General features: G+C 42.8%; 1 protein-coding gene across 3 annotated transcripts; it reads left to right on the forward strand.

Moving 5' to 3' along the window:
• The first annotated feature begins 463 nt into the window (after positions 1-463).
• LOC138997407 (UPF0547 protein C16orf87) lies at positions 464-19,256 on the forward strand. Of its 3 annotated transcripts, none has more exons than XM_070399036.1 (4): positions 464-614; positions 6,530-6,626; positions 11,863-12,045; positions 17,620-19,256. In XM_070399036.1, the coding sequence occupies exons 1-4, from the start codon at positions 549-551 to the stop codon at positions 17,736-17,738; spliced, it is 465 nt and encodes a 154-aa protein (XP_070255137.1). In that variant the 5' UTR covers positions 464-548; the 3' UTR covers positions 17,739-19,256. The 3 variants fall into 3 exon arrangements, with proteins under 3 accessions (XP_070255137.1, XP_070255138.1, XP_070255139.1); XM_070399037.1 differs by lacking the exon at positions 17,620-19,256 and adding an exon at positions 16,253-17,607; XM_070399038.1 differs by lacking the exon at positions 11,863-12,045.
• The last annotated feature ends 3,255 nt before the right edge of the window (positions 19,257-22,511 follow it).

Genomic DNA, 22,511 nt, shown 5'->3' on the forward strand with positions numbered 1-22,511 from the left:
GATCCCGTCCGAGCCATGCCCCCACGCTGTTCGCCTAACCCAGAGAAGGCGTGGCCATAGTCTCGCGGGAGGGTCCGCCCGTCTACCTCTGGTGAGAATCCCGATGCACTAGAGGGCCGGCGTGAGTAGGTGGGAGCGCCGTCCCAAGTCCCACGGAGCTGGCGCACGCCACGTCGCGCCACGCCCCCTTGCAGCCGCGCCCCCTCGCATGCAGGCTCCGCCCCCAGCACGCAGGCTCCGCCCCCAGCACGCCACGTCGCGCCACGCCCCTCTGCAGCCGCGCCCCCTAGCACGCAGGCTCCGCCCCTAGCACGCCACGTCGCGCCACGCCCCTCTGCAGCCGCGCCCCCTCGCACGCAGGCTCCGCCCCCTTGTGCGCCGCGCCCCCTCGCACGCAGGCTCCGCCCAACCTCGCGCACGCGCGCGCGCACGGGGCAGCGCCTCAGTCTGGGCAGCGGGACCCGGCGGGCGGAGGCTGGGCCTGTGAGGTGCGAGGGGAGGAGCCCGAGCCGTCGCCGCCGCCGCCGCCGCCGCTGCCGGAGGGGAGCATGTCCGCGAGTCGAGCCAAGAAAGTGAAGATGGCCACCAAATCGTGCCCCGAGTGCGACCAACAGGTGGGCGGCGGGCCGGCGGGCGGGCGGCCGTTGCCGGCGGCGGTTGGCTGTGGAGAGGCCCCGTCGCCGGGTCCCGGCGGCCGAGCGGTGGGCCGGCCCTTGGGCTCGGCGGCCACGGGGCACCCGGACCGCAGGCTGAGCCAGGGGTGGCCGGGCCGGCGCCCACCTGGCGGCGGCGAGATGGCCCTGCGGCGGGCGGCGCGGAAGGGGGCGTGGGCTGGTGCCCGCTATCCAGGCGGCTCCGGTGACAGCGGCGGGTCTGCGCCCTGGAGCCCCTCGTGCCCCGACGGGAAGGCGCGGGTGCCCCCTGGAGCCGGCTCCTGGCGCCGGGCGCCCCGTCCTGCCCGCGGGGCGGCTTTGTTCCCGTCCCACGGGAGCGGGGACCCCCCTGTCCGCGCCGCGCCCCGGGCGGACGCCCACACGTGACAAAAGGGGCCGCAGTGTCACGGCTTTCTATTTCGGCGACTTTGGAGATCTTTTTTTTTTTATTATTATTTTCTTCCAAACACACTTCCTAGGTTTGTGACGTGAATTCTTTCTTTACGTTGTTTTACGTGATTGACTAACGCCCCCGGGAAGCCCTTCCCTTCGGGCGCCCGCGACCCCCACCCGCCACGGCATCCTCTGCTGGAAACTGGGCGTTTCTGCTTCCAGATCTTAAAGTAAAAATGAAATATATAAATATATATATTTCCGTGCATTTTAAATGACTGCGTTCTGCACAGAACTCCCGGTGTCGGACTGTAATTTTAAATCCCCATTTATTGTGTTGTCGTGTAAGCAAGCCTCTTTCTTCACCAGAAACATAGCCGTCCCCCCCCCCCCCCCCCCCCCCCCCCGCCTCCCAATTAAACTCTCAATTAAAACCAGTCGTGGGGCTCGTTTCGTGCCAGCATGCGGATCGGGGTGTGTTTTTTTTCTTTTCCACCGAGAGGATTTTTTTCAAAATGACTCCCTTTCTCCTCCCCCTCCTTTTTTATTTTTATCTTTTTTTTTTTTTTTTTTTTGATCAGGAGTGATTTGAAATGGCCGGAGATTTTGAATAAGCTGACTTTTAGTGCATTCGTTCAGGAGCAGTCCTGCAGCGTGATCAGAAAACGTTTGCCCGTTTAATTCAATATCTTTTATGGGCAGTGGTAAGAGACTCCGATCCCACAGTTTATTGATCGTAGGAGTTGGAGTGTGCGTTATAAAAATAATTTATTTAGTCCCGGCTTCCAAAGGGAGGAGTTCAACTTCCATTCTTACCCGGAAACCGAATTTGTTAAGTTCAGACGAAATTAGGGCTTTGCGGTTTAAGTTTCTTTGCAGGGGTTTATGTCCGTCTCTCAGTCCTTTCCGTCCATCCCAGTGACTCGTGCGGAGTGCAAGGTTTACGTGGTATGTATGATGCATTCCAGTTTCTGTCGGCTGCAAGTTATTGCAAATCCTGACCTTGTTTTCCTTGGCAAGGAGTAACCTTTTGGGGAAAATAACCTGCTTTTGATATCCTGGCTAACGTAAGAGGAGAGAAGAATAAACTCATAGGAGTCCTGTAACTTCAACAAATGGTGACGGGCATGTTATGTGGGAAGATCACGTCGCTTTTGTTTCACACACAGTCGCCCCTCCAGCTGCAGGACCATCCCACGGAGGGTGGCTCCCACAGCAGTTATTTCTCAGTCTGGGGGCTGGATGCCCAGGGTCTTGGCCGAGAGCGCTCTGGGTCTGTCATCCTAGTGGCACTAACCTCCTCCCGAGGTGACTGCTCATCTCCTCTCATCTCATCTCCGGACGCCACCCGGTCGGGCTGGGGCTTCGGTGCAGGAGTGTGGATGGGCGGTGGGACACAGTCCAGTCCACAGCAAGCTGCCCCACGGTGTGAAAACACTGAAGGCGCACTTGGTTTATAAATGTAAATACAAATGGAAAATCTTTAGCACTGGCCTGTGTGGGTCAGTTGGTCGGCGTGTGACCCCGGTGGGTTGGATTCCGGGTCCGGGAATACACCGGGATTGCGGTTCCATCTCCTAGGGGTGAGTGTGTTTGGCAACTGATGACTGTTTCTCACATAGATGTTTCTCTCTCTCTCCCCCCGCCACCCTCCTCTCTAAAAATCAATTGAAAATTAAAACAAAAAAAAACTTCAAAATTTGAGGAGATGGCTCCCATTAGATACATACATGTGTGTATAAGTTTAAAAACAGGTAGAGAGAGAGCAGAAAAGAAGACAGCCCTAGACTTTTAGTTGCCTTTGAACATCCCTTTTAAATGCCTCCATTTGAAAATACAGTTCTGAGACATCTAAACCACATACTTTTCATTCTCACATCCACTAAACCCAAATTCCGGAGCCATTTTGTGCATAATACTATTGATGATTCTGGTTACTTTTCTGGTATTTTTGTGTATGTTTCTCTTTTTGCCTTAATTTTTAAAAATAGAGCAGCTGTTTGTTTTTTCAGTTATAAGAAATTTTATGTGACATTTAGCAAACATGCCCACTATAGGTAACTTTCTTTTAGCAGCAAAGAATATAAATTAGTTCTCTATAATGTGGTTATTTTAGAGCTTTTTTAAATCACTGAAACAATATAAGAACAGGATTTTGTTTCTTGTAGTTTTTTTTTAACCTGTTTTACCTGTAAAACATACAAACCTAAATACACTTTTCAAGAAATAAATTGATACACAATAAGCCATCAGTAAACAAAATTTTGGATTTTTTCTATTTATTTATTTTAAATATCTATTTTTACTGATTTCAGAGAGGAAGGGAGGGAGGGTGGGAGAGGGGAGGTAAGTGGGGGGGAGAGAGAGAGAGAGAAAGAAATGTCAATGATGAGAGAGAATCATTGATCGGCTGCCTCCTGCACACCACCTACTGGGGATGGAGCCCACAACCCTGGCGTGTGCCCTGACCAGGAATCGAACCATGACCTCCTGGTTCATAGGCCCATGTTCAACCCACTGAGCCACACCAGCCAGGTTGGATTTTTTTTTTCTATTTTAAATTCCTAAAAGTGTGGCATTAGAACTTTCAGTATCTTTGACATTACAACTGAAATTTGAAGGAATTTTAGGCTGTTTAAAATCCAAATTATACTATAAAGAGGTTAATATTAATGAAGTTGTCTACCCTATTTAATAATCATTTTTATAGGATTTGGGTTTTGGTGGTGTTTGGTTGTGTGTGTGTGTCGGGGTGGGTTGGGGTCGGGGAAAGGAACTTTCCTTTTTGAAAAGGACTTTAGGGTGACTTAGCTCAGGTGCATTGAATGTTTCTTGAGCATAAAATGCATTAAGGGATGAAAATCAACCTATTAAGTAGTCAGTATTGGTGTATTCTTCATCCCAAAGCCAAATGTACATTTCCCATCTAACTGTAGCAACCTCTGCAAGTTCTGGATATGGGCTGGTACATGTGTGAGTGTACAGGGCAGAGACTTAACTAGAAGTGTGTTGAGTTTCAGCAGGTAGAAGAAAGGCTTGCTGAGGAGCAGGAGTCTCTTAAATGAGAACATCAGGTTTTCTGTGGTTTTGAATGGCATTAATTTAAAACAATTTATATCCCCGTGGCTGCCCTTAATGATGTGATTAAGTGTAAGGGAAATGAGTCAGTGCCTTTTAGCTTGGTTTCTATGAAGATGTGAAATTTTTAAAATGACAAACATAGCTATTTTGGGCAGATTTTACCCTATTAAAAGTGTAATGTTACATTTTCTGTCATGGTTTGAAAGAATCTCATTACATTTTAAATAGAGCAAGCTGTTAGACATATCTGGATTTTGATTATCTTTATAGGATTTATTGTTTTTTTTCTTAAATTCAAACTAGGTATCCTTTGTTCAGTATTTTTATGCAAAGAAAAAGAATTCTGCCAAATTTTTTATTTAGCTTAATGAAAGTATTTATATTCTAGAGTAGGAGGCATTTCACACACGCACGGATAAAAAGCTTTATGATTGTAACTAAACTTTTAACAAGCAGAACAATGGGCAAATTAATTTATCTTACAAAGGGAATTGCAATTTTCTGATTAATTATTCTGAGTGTTTTTTGTTGAGATTAATTTCTGGTTTTTTATTAACATGTCTGGTTTTTTATTAACATGACTCCAAGGATCATGAAGGTTAATTTAGTGAAATGGTTACTGGGGGAAATGTAAAATTTTTTTCAATGATTTTCAAGAACATTTGAAATGGAGAAAGGAGCCATTGGTATTTTGCATTTTTAGAAGTAGAAGCATGAAGAGTTTAAGTGCTGTCAACTGATTGTTGTTGGCACCGATTGAACACCAACAGGAATTCCCAGCTTGGAGAGTGGTGAAGAAAGAGACTCAGTGCCAGCAGCTCAGTTGTGATACAACGCGGTGTTACAGCTCCATTGTGAAGGGCACAGCTGTGAGGTGGCGCCGGGCGAGGCCGCTCTGGCTGGACAGCTGCGTTCTGCCCTGCTCTGCCGTTCCTCTCCCCTCGGCGGGGAGGCACTCTGGTGTTCCATTGTCAGTGTTTCCGCTCCAGCTGGGGAAGCAGTCTTCAGTCTTCAATGAACAGGGTGTGGGAGCTGACTTATATACCAGGTCCCTGCTCCTGGTCCCTGATTGGTTCAACCTCATGCAAATGAGGACTTCAATTCCTCACAGTTTGATTGGTCCCAAAAGCACTGTCCTGATTGGTCAGAATGGAGCCACTCTGATTGGTTGGTGAAGATGTTACTGGTCCCTGAAGCACAGTTTGTCTGAATGGCCCCCACGTAGAAACAGCCCGCAGGCTCCATTTTATAATCTTGAGCCCAGTTGGCCTTGAGCCTTCCTAGTAGGTACCTTCTTTCTCAGCCCATCACATTGTTTTATCCGGTGTCCTCGCTGGAGCTGAGACTGTATGACCCTAAATCTCAACTACCACCTTCTCCTGCATTCTCTTTTGCTTGTAATACAATTTTGCCCCTCAAACTGGTTATTGTAAACTGTGTGTGTGTGTGTGTGTGTGTGTGTGTGTGTGTGTGTGTGTGTTACTGGTAATTGTCGTCTTACATTGTCATATAAGAACCTGAGTCATTTTCAGTTCTTTCTTCCGTTTGAATGTCTGGCAGAGATCTACCTTTTCTCCATCTCCGTTCTTACGATTGTTTCCGCGTGGGCCCTCATACTCTTATGCTTGGGATTACTTTAATGACTTCCAGCCACGTTCCCCTTTCCAATTTGTTCTATGTAAACTGCTAGTCAGGCTAATCTTTTTTTTTTTTGAAAGTAAAAAAATCTTTTTTTTTTTCATAGAAACCAAGCTAAATTTTTTTCCCCTTTGAACCACAAAATAGAGTCTTTGGTTGTACAAACATCACTAGTTACAGTCTTGCCAAGAGATAATGGCTAACAAAGTAATCTTTTTTTTTTCTTTTAAATATATTTTTATTGATTTCAGAGAGGAAGGGAGAGGGAGAGAGAGAGAGAGATAGAAACAGCAATGATGAGAGAGAATCATGAATCGGCTGCCTCCTGCACATCCCCTGTTGGAGATTGAGCCTGCAACCCAGACGTGTGCCCTGACCGGGAATTGCACCGTGTCCTCCTGGTTCATAGGTCGACACTCAACCTCTGAGCCACAGGAGCCCGGCCAAACTAATCTTTTAAGAAATGTTACCTTTCTTTTCCACGTATTTTCTCTGGCTTTGATTCTATTATGCTTTTCTATTGGTCACTTTCATCAGGACATGTTTTTTATTCATTTACCTATTCATGGTATTGTAAAGCCTTATGAAGCTGTATAGGACACAATACCCATCTCAAATAATTTGTTGTAAGGAGCTGGAGTTTAAATAAATCTATGATTCCTACTTTAAGTAATTTATCATGCAGTTCAGGAGACTTTGTAAACATTGGGAAGGTTACCAATAGAAAAATAGTAATAATATATATATTTCTTTTTCCTCTACAGGTTCCTGTTGCATGTAAATCATGTCCCTGTGGTTACATATTTATTAGCAGAAAACTTTTAAATGCAAAGCACCCGGAGAAATCACCACCTTCAACAGGTAATTGAGAATTTACTGCTTTTTTAGATTTGATGTAGAAATTTAAATTTTTGTGTGAACTTGCTATTTACATTTTTGTTGAAGTTAAACATTAAAATCTATTGAAGTATGTCTGGTTTTTATTAGCTGTTGGAAGTCAGCTTATGACATTAGTTTGCTGTTCATTCATTTAAATGATGATCCCTTATCACGCTGATAAAGCTTGTAACAAACTTTCTGTTTTTGGAGTACAGAGAGCCATTGAAGGATTTTAATGCAAGGGTGTGTACCTGATTTGATTTTTTAAAAAAAATCTAAGGTATAATTGACATTCAACAAGTCGCACATACTTAAAGTGTACAGTTCGGTGAGTTTTGTCATGTGTTTACACCAATCAGTCACCACAATCAAGATAATGAACGTGTCCTTCATTCCCAAAAGTTTCCTAGTTCCCCTTTGTAGTCTTGCTACCCCCACCCCCAGCCAACTGCTGCTCTGTTTCCTGTCACTATTCCAGAACTTAATAGGAATAGAGTCATATATGTAATATGCATTCTTTTTTGTCTGGCTTCTTTCCCTGAGCGTAGTTTAAGACTCAGCCACGTTGTTGTCTATGTCCATTCTTTGCATGGATGTGCCACCATCTGCTTATCTAGTTACTGGTTGATGGACATTGGGTTTTTTCCTCTCATCGTGCTGATAAAACTTATAACACTTCAGAGTTTTTTAAACTAGTGACTGGAAAAATATAACTTGATTTTGGTGTGAATGTAATTTTTAGATATATTGATTATTGTTTATAATTTCCTGATTTAGAAGATCTAAAAAGTAATTTTATTTTACATTCCCATTAACTAGACAGATTGGATTTATTCAATGGATATACTTATTAAAAGATGAAATTTTGTTACTTATTCTTTGGTAAAATCAGACTTCATATAGTGATGATCCTCAAATAAGAGTAGATTGATTACAAATACGTTTTGAACACCTGCTATATGCTAGGCGCTATTCAGAGCCTTGGCCATACGTGAATGAATGAATGTCCTATCAAGGCGGGCTCGCTGCTGTCATGGAGCTTATGCTCCTGTGAGCAGGAGATAGACAGTGAACAAATACACGGAGAATATTAGCTTGTGATGAGTGCCTTGTCGGACATTCACATAGAGCACTGTGCCAGTGTGTGCCTGGAAGGCTCCTTCTGATTGAATGGTTGGAGAAGGCCTCTCTGAGGAGTGCCATGTAAGGTGAGGCTGAATGGAACAAGGGACTAGTCATGATCAGATCAGGGAGAACATTCTTGACAGATGAAATAGCAGATGCAGAAATTCTAAGGCTCGAAAAAGATTGGTATATTTTAGGAACATGAAGACTAATGTGGTTGCAGTGTAGACAGCGGGAGAGTGGAGATGAGGCCAGAGGGTTAGGCGGGGGCCAGATGAAGTAGGACTTTGTATACCAGAGTAAGAAGTTTGCATTTCATACAAAAAAAGAGAACCGTCTTTAAACCTAAAATTGCACTAACTTAAAAAGTGAAATCAAGCAATAAAAGATAATTTTTTAATTAAAAAAATATTTTTTTAAATACTTATTTTTTAACACATTGGATGCGGGAAACGTATTTATACGTTTTACGTTGACTGGTAAACACAATTTTCCAGTGAGTTTTCCAGTATTTGTCTGTTTAAAATTTAAGAAAAATAATTCAGTATACATTTTATAGTAAATCACAAAAAGTTTCATTGAAAAAAAATGTAAAACTAAAGTTATCGTAATTTTACTGAATGTTGCCATTTGCGCAAAAAATTAAGCAAAAACGGCCCGCATACAATGTGTTAATATATTTTATTGATTTTTTACAGAGAGGAAGGGAGAGGGATACAGAGTTAGAAACATCGATGAGAGAGAAACATCGATCAGCTGCCTCCTGCACACCCCCTACTGGGGACGTGCCCGCAACCAAGGTACATTCCCTTGACTGGAATCGAACCTGGGGCCCTTCAGTCTGCAGGCCAAAGCTCTCTCCACTGAGCCAAACTGGTCAGAGCTAAAAATAGATTTTTATTGATTTCAGAGAGGAAGGGAGAGAGAGAGAAACTACAATAGATGAGAATCATTAATTAGCTGCCTCCTGCATGTCCCCTACTGGGCCTAGAGCCCGCAACCCGGGCACATGCCCTGACCGGGAATCGAATTATGACCTCCTGGTTCATAGGTCGATGCTCTACTACTGAGCCACACCGGCTGGGCTTTAAGACCTTTTTTAATAGAATCCTCTGACTTCTAATAAGAACGGTTTTAGGCCTTTGCAAAAGACATACGAATTGTGTGTTGCAGGCTCCATCCACTGTGGGGAGTGCAGGAGGCAGCCGATCCATGATTCTCGCTTATCATTGGTGTTTCTATCTCTCTCGTTCCATCTCCCTTCCTCTCTGAAATCAATAAAAATAAACTAAAAAAAAAAAAAAAAAGAATGGTTTAGGTCGGCTGCACACTGTCAGACTAAGATTTCTTTCCATTGCACTCCAGGGATAATCCCACTTTTTCTTATGTATCTTTTTTTTTTTTTTTTTAAACCATGTGTTTTTATTTCTGGAACAAATTTTGCAGAAATTGTTTCAGACTTGGAAAAATTTTCATGAAAAACATGTGGTGGTGTGCTGGGGTCCAACCCTAGCAGGTCCAGGGGTTCCCAAAGGTGTGGACAGAGTCAGCGAAGAAGAAATGACACGGAGACAGCGTTCAGTTGATCAGGAGCCTAGCCAGGTTCTCTAGTCAGGTTCTCCAGCCAGGTTCTGTAGTCAGGTTCTGTCTTTATTCTCCCGTTACATCTGTATTTATACCAGTTGATTTTAATCCTATCCATTCTATTCCAAAGGTTAGGGCGTTTGTTATCTCCATCCCAAGGTCACTACTCTATTGTTCTGTTAAGCTACAAGGAAGTAACTGAAGAGATTATCTAAGTAAAGATTACGTAACTTAAGCGTGATTGTTCGTAGTTACAGTGATTAACTACCCGCCTGGCACTTAGTTAAGGGGTTTTACTGATTTATTCCCTTCCTTAGTCCTGTTAATCCCTAACTCCAGGGAAAAATCCCCACCTGGGGAAACAACCTTTCTTGGAGAGGTGACCTTGGTTAAAACACATAGTGCTAAGTAGGGGAGCAATCATATTAAGAACAGTATGCCATATACGCCAGGTCATATGCTGTGCAGATGTTTCTTCCTTGCAGCGACTGTGTCAAGCAGCAAGGATGGACCGGCTTCTGGCAGTGGTGCATTTCCTATCTTGCATGTGGTAAATGCCTTTGCTTTGCACTTAAGTGTTCCCATTCTTCCTTGGCATGCAGGCCTTTCCACTGAACGCTCCAGGGTGCAGCTTAGGGCAGTTTTACCTCTAAATCTTTCCCACCGTTATTCTCTCTCTTCCTTTTGGCAATACTTACTGGATGACATATAAGGATCACCATCCACAGCACACCTGGCTGGCCCTGTGTTGGACAGAGAGTTTTCTGTCACAGTTTAGTGAAGAACGATGACTTTGGCCCCCCAGGACTAGTGGCTCAGTGATACCATCGAGGACCTAGGTTCTTCTCTTCCTTCCATCCTGGGAAGCTGTGGCTTCCACCCTATGACAAGGCAGCTGTTTCACCCCAGGCAGCTCACAGCACCCTAAGCAGGAAGAGAGGGAAGGGCAGAGGGGCTGGCCAGCCATGCTCATCCTCTTAAACAGTCTTTCTGGAAACCTTCCTCACCCACTGACATGTCACTGGCCAGAAGTGGATTTCACGGCCGCTTCACATGAGGAGTCTCAGATGTGTGAATTTTAGCTCACACGTTGCCCTAGTGAACAGAACAGGATTCCGTTCTTATTCAAGAGGGGAGACTGAATGAAGATTGTGTAGATAATTACAACACTGTCAGAGATGAGCAGTATTAGATTTCTTGGACCTTTCTCATTTCTCTTCATTTACTGTCACATATTCTCTCTTTTTGTCCTGTTTGTTCCAGGAACTGTAATCGAGTTTCCTTTCTAGATCTGTAATTTGGTCTGCAGACCTGCCATCTTTTAGTGTGTCTTTTGCACTTTATTTTTTAGCAGTTCATCTTGTTTTCTACTTCTTTTTCATCAAACCTTATTTTTTCATCTTTTATTGTGGTAAATTCACATAACAAAATTTAGTATTTTGATCATTTTAAGTGCACAGTTCAGTGTTATTAAGTACATTCTTATTGTGTACTTAACCATCATCACCATCCATCTCTAGAACGCTTTTCATCTTCCCAAACGGACACCCTGTACCCGCTAAACGGTAACTCCTCATTCCTTCTCCCCCCACCCCCACCCCCGCCCCAGGCAACCACTATTCTTTTTGTGCCTGTAAATTTGACTACTGTCGTAAGTGGAATCATACAGTATTTGTCCTTTTGTGTCTGGCTTATTTCAGTTAGCCTAATGTTTTCAAAGTTCCTCCATTTTGTAGCATGTGTTTTGTCTCTTCCACAGTAATTTTTAAGCATTTGGGGAATTTTCTTTTCAGGTATGTATTAAGGCAAGTTTTGGTTTATGCTGTTTAAAATTTTTTGTTGTCTTATCTACCATTTTGATTTGTTTGGAGTGAGAGGGTGGTTTCTTGTATTAATTAAATTACCATATTGAGTCAAGTTCCTCTGTTGCTATTCCATTTAGGGATCAGCATGATCTTAGAATATCAGAAATGACCTCCTCTGTGGCTAAAGTGATGAAAACTGTTACTTTCCCAGTGTTGTCATATTTTCTGTGGATGCTTTCTGTTTGTTTTTTATTGGTAACTTTAATATGTTATGGCTAAGGTCAGTTTCGCTTCTGCATACTTGACATATTTCAATATATAATTTGGATAGTGGCAAAAAAGAATGAAACTTTTTCCCCCCCTTTTCTGATTCTTCACCATTCTTAGCTTGGAAGCAGAGAGAAAAGGGCAGAAAGGTCACTGTGGAATTGTGCAGACTTGTAGGGGCTGAAGTTAAAGGTGCCAAGTAAAGAAAAGCCTTCTATTATAAGACTCCTTCATGTGTTAATGGATCACCTGAATTCTGTTGAATTTCTTTTTTTCCTGTGAGGATATGAGAGGCATAAATGTCATGGTTGAGGTTTAATGAAATTTGCCAGGCAGCAAACTCTAGTGCTTTTAGAAAGAAAAAAGCAGACAGGGAGAACCTGGACAAACAGTTCTTGCTAAGCCCTAAAATATATCACTTTTATTCATCCATACAGAAAACAAACATGAGGCCAAGAGGAGGCGCACAGAGAGAGCTAGGAGAGAGAAGATGCACCCGACAGGACATAAGGACTTAGAAAACAGAAAGAGGTCTCGGAGTAACAGCCATTCAGATCATAGCAGGCGAGGAAGAGGAAGACCTAAAAGTGCATCCACCAAAAAGCACGAGGAAGAAAGAGGTACGATAAACCCCAGCAGCCTGTCTCCAAGTACTGCGTTTTCTGAGATCTTATTAGACAGCAGCGACGGACATGCTGGGCAGGCCTTGCGCTCCTGGACTTAACCATCCCCAGTTATGTTTCAGTTGAAAGCATTTCCTTGCTTGGCACACCAGTGCGGCTCCAAGGTTGAGCATCAGCCCATGCACTAAGGGTCTCCGTTCGATTCCTGGTCAGAGCACATGCCCAAGTTGCAGGCTCGATCCCCAGTAGGAGGAGGCAGCCAATCAGTGTTGATGTTTTTCATCACTGTAATTTTTATTAGAAAACTAAAGGCTTAAATTAGGTGATACTCACCTTGCTATGAGTTGATGATAGTAGAGTGCAGAGATGATAATGTGTATGTGACATCTTGTTCAAGTGGTTGTGCTTTTTTTTTTTTTTTTTAAATAAATCTGGGTTCTGTTAAGACTTATTTCAAACTGCTATACTATGAGTTTTTAAAATTAGTGAAAATGTTCTTCAGTATAGTTGCTCTTTATAATTCTGTAAAAACCTCTTAAAGTAACTTCATCTTCAGTGACATGCGTTTCTTAGTTATTTGTGAGTTATGCCCTGCTTTTTCAGGCACTCAGTCTTAGGTATTCAAGTATTGAGCATAGATATAAATTTCTCTTTTTATAGACATTGAGAAATTTTTACCTGTTTACCATTTTCTCTGCTTTTATTTGAATAAAGTAACTGCTGTTAGGGACTTCACTGATATGCTGTCCTTAACTTTTGTCAAAGTAAAGAGTTTCTGTTGGATGGCTAAAGGAATACCGTGTATATTGTGTTTGGCTGGCTTCTATGAAGACTGTCCTTACTCATTAATTCCTTGGGTAGTTTTACTGCCTTTTCTCTTTCCTTCTGTTACACTGCTCTCCCCCAGAGAGTTTGAGTTACTTCCTCAATTTGAATGTGTTGCTTTAACAGTGGGATGATCAGAAAACACTAGGTAAATAAAGTCAGCAGAAAAAAGAAAGAGGAAAATACTGCTTGGCCCAGAAAACAGAGCATTCTTTTCAGTTGAGGTAAAGGGAATATAACGGAGGACCGAGAAGGAATGATCTGGTGGAGGGTGAGCGGCGAGGAGAAAACAGGCAGGGAATGAAGTCGGGTTGTGCCTGGACCTTATGTGCAGGTTTGAACTTCTGTTTCATGGTCACGTGGAAGATGGAGCATTGATTTGGCTATACATTTTTTCCAGTATTTTCAATTTATTATAAAAAAGTTTTAAGAAATTATTTCTAGAATAAAATATGGCTTAATTTATTGGCTCCTAATACAAACAGGAAAGTGCTCAAAGCAACTTTTGTAGAATAAACAAATCTTTTAATGTAGACCCAGGGGTGGGGGTGGATGGTCAGCAAACTTTTCCGATAAAGAGCCAGATGAATATTTTAGGCTTTGTGGGCCACACAGCCTCCATCACAGCTACTCTGCTCTGTCATTGCAGCTGGAAGACAGCCCTAGACACTATGTAAATGAATGGCAGGCAGCGTGCCAGCGAGACTTGATAAAAACAGGTGGTGGGCCAGACGGGCACCTAGGCTGTTCTTTGCTAACCTTTGAGGCAGACCAACTTTTCTAAATATAATACAGAGAGGAAACATGACTTTCCGAGTGTCTATATATTTTAGAATAGACTTCTTTGATATGCTTCTGAGTGTTAAGTAGCTGTTTAGTTTAGTTTTTATCGTCTGCTCATGAGGCACTTGAAAAGTTTGAAGCAAGGTTTGCCATTATTTTAATAAGAACCACCTGACAGTGTTTCCAAAAACACATTTTGAATTGACTTTCTTGTTTTCAATATTTTGAAAAAGGACAGGAAGGAGAAAGAATAGAAAACGAAAGCTTGTTAGGCATCAGATAACAGCATATCTTTATAAAATGATAAAAACAAACCATTGAACATAACAAGTTTTGGTTTGTTTAAGATAAGTCTTCATTTTATATGTGGGGAGTGTGATTACTTGGGATATTAATAGTGCAGTGACACTTTTGACTAAAATATATTGGGCAATTCTGAATATCTTATTAATGAACATATAGAATTCCTCTAGACTTCAAGTTAAACATGGTGGTTTAAATAAACACATTTAGCTCTGTAGCCTCCCCAAATCCTAGTAAAGGGATATTTTCAAAAATCCCACAAGGACAAGGAATGGGAGAAACAGCGAAATTCTGGAAAATGAGAACTGCTTTAGCACACCTATGAAACCTAAATTGTAAGCTCCTTTGGCGAAAGCTAAGAAAGAAACTGATTTTTATTACACAACTGCCTTAAGATGAGGAATTTGTACACCAGTTATGTCTGGAAGTATAGCGGTGAAAGTGAGGCTAAAACAATATTGTTTGAAAGACTATTTTTTAAAAAATCCTGTTAAGGCTGTTTACCTTGTCCTCGCCTCTCTCCAAGTTTATCCTTTGAGAAAGATGAGAGGAAGCGAGTCTTTGGCCTAGGGAACACCGAGCTTCCCTGAGGGCAGGGGTACTACATGAAGATCAAGGTGAGGTGAGAGTTGGAGATGCTAGATAATGAGTTCTGCGGGTCAGGCTTATGTCTTCCAGGTAAGAGATGAGAAGTATCTTCTCTAGGGACTCTGAAGAGCCCAAGAGCAAAGGCTTAAACTAAAGACATTCTCATCGTGATCACACAAAGACACGGCCCAGGCGGATCATCCTGAGTGACGGCCACAGTCAGCTCCTTGTGTGCAGGAGCTAATCAGCTTTTTTGGTCCCACTCCCAAGTATGAGCATATCGCCAAGAATCACCCGGATGTATGGAAGAAAGCATCTGGTGCATTGATGGCGAACCTATGACACGCGTGTCAGAGGTGACACGCGAACTCATTTTTTTGGTGGATTTTTCTTTGTTAAATGGCATTTAAATATATAAAATAAATATCAAAAATAGAAGTCTTTGTTTTACTATGGTTGCAAATATCAAAAAATTTCTATATGTGACACGGCACCAGAGTTAAGTTAGGGTTTTTCAAAATGCTGACATGCCGAGCTCAAAAGGTTCGCCAACACTGATCTAGTGTGAAAGGCTAAGACAAAATCAACAGGGAAGAGGAAGCATTTGAATAAAACAAGTTTTTGCAGGGAGAAGAAAAAATTAAGGCTCTTGTAGTCATAACACAAGAACAAGATGACATTTAAACAAAAATTGCCAGTGTCAAAAAGTACCTGGAAAAGGAACTTGAAAATATGAACATATATATATGATTTTCAGAAATGAAAAACCATCACCAAAGGCTTATAGACAAAAATTGAAGAAATGTACCAGAATGTAGAACAGTGATGGCGAACCAGTGTTCTACACACTGGTGTAGAACAATAGGATATGACGTGAAAAAATAGAAAAGGAAAGGTAAGAAATTCAGAGGACCAGTTTGAGATCAACATCTATAAATAATTGACATTGCAGAAGAAGAACATAGAAGATGGAGGAGAAGGAAGTCATCGGTGAAATAATCTAAGAAGTTTTCCCAAACCTGAAGAACTTTGAGTTTCATATTGAAGCGGCCCACCAGATTCTCAGTAGATGGTTAAACGTAAAGTTCTGCCAAAGCATATTATCATAAGCCATCTCTCTCTGGTTAAAGGGAACCCTCCAGTATTCAGGGAAAAAAGACAAAAGAATCAAAATGGATTAGAACTAATACAGTGGAACAGTCTATTGATACATGAGCAGCATCAGTGAATTTCAAGAACAGGTTAAACAACAGAAGCTAGACACAAAACAGTACGATGTCATTTATATGAAGTTTAAGAGCAGGCAAAATTATTCTATGGCGATGGAATCAAGTCATTGCGGATGGGGTGGGGAGGGATTGTCGGGAAAGGAGTGTGAGGAATTTTCTGTGTCTTGAGTGAGGTGTGGGTTACATTGGCGTATGTTTGTTAAAATCCCTCCAATTATACACTTGAGATCTAGTTTATGTATTTCACTGTAGATTTAGCAATAATGTTTTAAAAACTGTAAAAGGGGTGTTGGGTTTTTTTTTTTTTTTTTAGCAGTAGCACCAGTTAATGGAAGACAGTTTTTTGCCTTCATAATACTGAGTGGAAATCTATGAGTCTTTAGTCAACCTCACTATGAGTTAGTGGGAGGGGAGACTAAAGACGTATTTTGGACCTTCAGGGTCTCAAAAATTTGCTGCCTGTATCCCTTTCTCAGGAAGCTACTGCAAGATACATGCCACCAAAATGAAGATGTGAACCAGGAAAGTATCCTGGGACGTGGACACAGGGTCCAACTTGAGAGAGGGTTGAGAATCTGCAGCATGATGTTGGAGAGAGATCTCAAGATGATAATGTGCCATGAGGAGGCTCAGAAGGCGGCCATTTCAGATTGGAGCAGAGCAGAAGACCTGCAGAGATTGATTCAGGAAGAAAAATTGATATAAGACCTAATTATGTGCAAACATTCTGAAAATTTTATACAACTTGGAGAGAGTTTGGTTCAATTAGTAATGAAAATTAAGCAGGTGTAAAAAGAGAATCTTTTCAGGGAAGACAGTGTACGTGAAAAGTGAAATCATTTACATAGTCAGAATAATGTAAACATTGAATAGTAATCTCACCAAAATTGTGATATAACTATAATGGGAAGATGCGAGGGAAGCGTGTAGTGGGGGCAAGAGATGGAAAAACAATACAATTCTAATTTTCCGCTGTGGAAAGTCAGTTAATGCCTAAAATAAACAAACAAAAAAAATAAGCAGGAGCATCACGTACAAATGTTCTTTACAGAGAGAGAGGTAGAAACAAGAAGGAACAAGTGAAAAAAATGTGGGTGCATCTGAGAGTGGGAAATGTGTGTGGGAGGAGGACCTCTGATTGTGGTAGCCAGTTCTGTAAGAGTGATTTGACTCTAAGGCATATGAATATTTAACTTGGGTTAAAGAGCAAAACAATAACAGCATAAAAACCAGACGAAAGTAGAATCATGGTAGAGCTTGGAAAATTTTGGAAGAATGTGCACAGAAATGCTAATTGTGATTTTAGCTGACTTATGAGACAGGTGCTTTCTTTCTGTCTTTCTGTATTTAAAATGTTTTCTACCAGGAACTTGCATTACATTTCTAATGAGGAAAGGAAAAATAGAAATAAATGTTTGTTATTCTTCTATTTGGTAGCAAGGCTAAGGTGAGGTTAATATATTCACAAAGACACCGTTGATTTTCAGGAAGGACTATCTTTAGGGTGAGAAAATTCATTTTGGTACAGTCATTTGGCCCATACCAGTGATGAGAAAGAAATATTTGAGATTCTTACAGAAATGATGTAGATATTGAAGATATCTAGAAATATATATAGTCTCTCCAGTTAGTCTTTAGAATGTAGTTCATGACATTTCAATAACTCCTTTGAAATTAAAATTTTTTAAAGTTCAGTAGCATAATACTTTGAAATACTTAATGTACATCGTACTATCATGTATAATATTGTCATTTAAAGAAATACTTTGAAAGCTGTAAATTTTTAAACTAAAATGCTGCATCTACCGCCTTTATAGTAAGCTTTCCCTTTTTCTTTTAACAGAAAAACAGGAAAAGGAAATTGACATCTATGCTAACCTCTCTGATGAAAAGGCTTTTGTGTTTTCAGTCGCCTTGGCAGAAATAAATAGAAAAATTATCAATCAAAGACTTATTCTCTGATATCTGTCTGCAGAATGTGTTGACACTTTCTTCAAGATTGCATCAGCAAAGCCTCAAACAGCTGTGGACTCTCGGAAGCATTCTGAGGCATCGGGAAGGGCCGGTGACGGCTTCCTGTGTCACCGCGCCTGTGCCACGCTTGGGGAGCAAAGCTGTGGGCTGGGCTGTTCTGGGGTCTCCTTGGTTCCCAAGGAGCATTGTCAGTGTTTTGTGTTTGGGATGTAAGTAAGTGTATTTACAAAAAAAAACAAAACAAAAAGAAAAAGCTGGATGACTGTTAAAGGTTAAAGGGGTAGGGATGGGAGCAGAAGTATGAAAACTAGGGAAATAAAATGCTTGATAATTTTCAGGTTTGTCATCAGAGATGCAATATTTTAAATACTTTGAGGAAGAATGACTTTTAAAAATATATATTTCAGATTTTCAGCACTAACGGATTGCATATATACAGTTCATTTACTTTTAACAATTGGCAGTTGGTATTTTATTGAGTGGGGAATTAATATAAATTGTAAATTTTGTCTTAAATTGATTTTTTCTTGGCCTTTATTTTTATGACTTAAGGTATGAGTTATATTTTGGGAGACACTTTCTAGGCAGTTTGGAAGTTTGGGTGCTATATTAAGAAAAACATTTGAGGCTATCTGATACTTCACATAGAAACACCTTGTTTTCCCGAATGTAATTTATTTATTGGTTATGAAAAAACACTTTTCTGCTCTCGAGATGGTGCTTGTTAACCTAAACATTAAATATATTTATTATATGCAAAATATTTCGTATTCACTTTTAAGCAGTAATGTTTTATCTGAATGGATGTTCATTTATACATCCTGATAATTATTTAAATTGTTACTTAATCTCACTCTGAAAAAAATAAACCTTAATATTTAAACGAATAGATTAAATAATATTACAAACTTATTGTTCTAGTGGAGTTTGTGAAATATATTTAAATTCTTAATTTTCCAGTGTTAAATGCTAACCGTTTATAATTGCTTCATTTTATATTAAATGCTTTTGTAGTTTTGCATATCGACTTAATGATTAACATATTCAGACTTGACAAGAACTCGCCCTATTTTAAACCTACTCCCCTGGGCCAACTCTGGAAGTCCTACAGCCTAATTAGGGAAGGCAGGCGGCAGCAGGCTTAGCCTCAACCGCATCCCCAGTTCCACCCTGCATCTCCCAGCAACTCTCCCAAGAAAAGAGGCTTATGGCTTGGTTTTGTTTTTTACTCTATTTAAATGGTAGCCAGCAGAGGGAGCTTAAGAGATACGCTAGCGAGGACGTAGCATTTTCCTGAGTCCCTTTCCCTTCAGCCCCCATATTTATCTGCAGGTACTAGGACCGTTTCCTTGTGTGCATTTTAAAGCCCTAGCAATAAAGTTTATTCCTGAGAATACTAATGTGATTTTTATCTTTGAAACATAATACAAGAACACTATTTCATTTTGAGAAAAAAATCATAAAAATGGTTAATACCAAAAAATGCCATGAACCAAATATATGTCCCCAGAGAAAGCAAGAACAGCTTACTGCGTAGGCGCCTCCTTAAGGAATTCTCGATGTCAGAGTCTGTCCCTTTAAGGGAAGCCTTAGAGGAGTCAGGCTGAACTAGCCGTTGGATGAGGGAGGAGCCTGGTGACGCCGCAGCGTGCTGTGCTGCGTAGAAAGTAATGTGTTTCAGATGCTCGTCGTGCTGAAGCATTGGCTCATGTGAAAGTTCTTTGGCAGAGGGACAAGCAGCTCCCCCTGTTTGTGATGAAGCGATTTAACCAATTTCTTTCCCTCTCAGTGACGGAGGCTCTGGAAAGGCTTTTCCCTGGGGGGCAGGCCTTTGTCCCGGAGAAAGGTCCCGGTGAATTTCAGGACGGTTGGTTTTCTTCTCTCTGCTGGAGCTGTGCGGGGACTCCTCTTGGTTCTGAATGCGAGAGCCTGGCAGGATCCTAGGAGTAGCCATGACAGTGTGCCCTCTGCCCACCAGGACTGCAGCCCAGGTGTGTCTCACACGCGTCAGAAACACCGTGCGGGTGCTGTCTGCTCCAGGAGGCCTTTCCCGCAAGGTCTGTGTGTGCACCTCTCCCGGTCCCGGGGCGGCAGTTGGCACCACAGCCTCAGCTCCTCGGTAGGTCCCAGAGGAGTCGCTGCGTTCTCCGTTTCTTTAGCTCTTTTCTGATAAGGATGGGAGTGATGGCTTCCAATCCATTTCCGTGTCAGCTGAAACTGGAAGTCTCCTTATAGACGGTCATAGCTACAAGATATCGTAATAACAAAACCTAGATTAATATTTAAAACTAGAAACTGGCCCAGCCAGCATGTCTCAGTGGTTGAGCGCCGACCTATAAAGTAGGAGGTCATGGTTAGATTCCCAGTCAGGGCACATGCCCGGGTTGTGGGCTCGATCTCCAGTAGAGGGCGTGCAGGAGGCAGCCGATCCATGATATTCTCTCTCATTGTTTCTCCCTCTCCCTTCCTCTCTGAAATCAATAAAAATATACTTTAAAAAGTAATAAGAAATATAAATAAAAATTTAAAAACAAGTGTACTCTTGTGCTACTTGGTCATGGCCAGAATCTCACAGTACAGACATGGCTGCTGGGAGGTGTGATGTGGACTGTGAGGGACATTCTGGAAAAGGCAGAATGTTTACCAGCCAGGCACTCACCCAAGCCGTCGAGAAAAGTCCTGATGTCCTTGTAGAGGGAGCAGAGTGCAGCATAGGCAGGCGAACAACCAATCCAAAGAGGGTGGACTGGCCTTAGCCAGGAGGCAGGGCCTTGGTGATGAGCAGCAGGGCTCAGTCCCCGGCCCTGCTTGTAGCATCTCTCGCAGCGACGCAGATGCGTTATACCTGGGGTGCACGTGCCCAGGGGACAGAGGGTATATGGCCCTGGCTCCCTTGGTGCGGTCAGGCCACATCAACAAAGTGGTATCACTTGCCATTTCCTGACCACCAGCACCCCTTCCTGAGTACACCATCCCCCAGTCTGGGGTGCTAAGTCCAGGGGCTCCCATCCGAGGTCCCCTGAGAATGAGTGATGCAAAGATGGGGGAGTGGCTGGCTTCATCCACCCCTCCTCTGCCCTCTCAGACCTCCATTTAGTGAGCCCTGGGTTTCTGGATTTTATCTGTTCCTTCACATTTTCTTTCTCTCTTTTTTAAAAAATATATTTTATTGATTTTTTACAGAGAGGAAGGGAGAGGGATAGAGAGTTAGAAACATCGATGAGCGAGAAACATCGATCAGCTGCCTCCTGCACACTACCCACTGAGGATGTGCCCGCAACCAAGGTACATGCCCTTGACGGGAATCGAACCTGGGACCCTTGAGTCCGCAGGCTGATGCTCTATCCGCTGAGCCAAACCGGTCAGGGCCACATTTTCTCTCTTTTTATCCTGTGCTCCAGTCGATTGTCTCTATTTTATCTTAGGATTCTTCAGAACATCTTGTTTTAGCGATCCTATTTTAAATCTCGAATTGCTTTTCAGATTGTTCTCTGATTATTTCTTTTTGCAAATCAACCTCTTCTGGTTCTACCAAATCTTTCTGAAATCTCTCTGAGCCGAGTTTTCTCCTATTCCCTGCCCGTCGTCGTTCCCACCAGGATTTCCACATCTGTAGGTCTATGCCTTTCTCAAGCTGCTGCGTCTGCTCTCATCTAGAGCTTTGTGGGTAAGGCCCATGGGCCAGGTGGCAGCTCCCCAGCGACACTTCTCCCTGGTGCTCTGGACCCGAGGTGGGCGAGGGGAACAGGAAGGAACTTGTGTTTAGGCCGAGGCCACCTGATCGCCAGGACGAGAACTTGACTGGGGGGCCTCGAGCCTTGATTAAAAAGCCTTGGGTTCTCCAATGTGAAGTTTAATGTCTTTCGAGAAGAGCTGCCAGGGATGTGTCTTTGTTTTTGCCGGAGGGCCAGTGCCAGCTGCCTGTTCTCACTGAGTGTGTGTGAGGGATGGGGGTGGTGAGCGGGTGGTGGAGCAGAGCAGGTGGGGACAGTTGAACACCCCTGCCTGGGCTCCCTCAGCCTGAGTGACAGCCCCCCTTTGCAGCCCTCAGACTCGTCCTGCCCTCCTAGGTGTCCTGTCTCTGCTAACTCTCTCCCATCAGCCTCGGGGCTTCCAGGCCCGCGTCAGTCTCACCCTGCTTGGCACTCGCTTCCCTGTCCTCCTTCAGGCTGCTGCGCTCCTTTGTGGACTTCTGCCCTTTCGTGCAGAGAATAAAGCAGAGAGCACGTTAGATCATTAGTAAAGGCTCAAGGACAGCACACGTTTACTGATTGTTACCCCACAAGTGGCATTTCTAGCAAAAGAACTATACATATTCCCACTGAAATAAATTTTATTGCTTAAAAAGTGTACAAGTGATAAAAACGTGCGCCTTATGAAAATGCAGATGCAGAAGCGTGGACTACGCAGGGGAGTTGGCTTTTCTAAGCAGACCAGCTGTCTTCCACCCGACGACGCTCTGAGTGGCACCCGCTGAGAGGCGGTACGGAGGGGACCAGGGTTTCTCCGTTTGGGTGGAACCTGGGCTAAGGGCCAGTGAAACAGAAAAGCAGTAGATTTTGCCTTTTTAGAAAAAAAGAAGAACTGCAAACTAAAATGTTAACCAGGAGGGGACAGAAAGTTACCCAAGGTGTATGGCCAAGTTAAAGTCCACAAAGCAGCACGTCAAAAGGTTGATCTGCCCGGCTGGTGTGGCTCAGTGGTTGAGTGTCAACCTACGAACCAGGAGGTCACGTTTTGATTCCCGGTCAGGGCACAGGC

Source organism: Myotis yumanensis, unplaced genomic scaffold (genome assembly GCF_028538775.1).
Source record: "Myotis yumanensis isolate MYYU_CA2020_CCGP unplaced genomic scaffold, mMyoYum1.0.hap1 SCAF_18, whole genome shotgun sequence".
In the NCBI taxonomy this organism is placed as follows: Eukaryota; Metazoa; Chordata; class Mammalia; order Chiroptera; family Vespertilionidae; genus Myotis; species Myotis yumanensis.

Excerpts from the sequence above, each read along its gene's own strand:
- LOC138997407 (XM_070399036.1), top strand. The coding sequence starts at position 549 with ATGTCCGCGAGTCGAGCCAAGAAAGTGAAGATGGCCACCAAATCGTGC. Across the intron at positions 615-6,529 it reads GCCCCGAGTGCGACCAACAG|GTTCCTGTTGCATGTAAATC; the intron begins GTGGGCGGCGGG and ends TTTCCTCTACAG. Across the intron at positions 12,046-17,619 it reads AAAGCACGAGGAAGAAAGAG|AAAAACAGGAAAAGGAAATT; the intron begins GTACGATAAACC and ends TTCTTTTAACAG.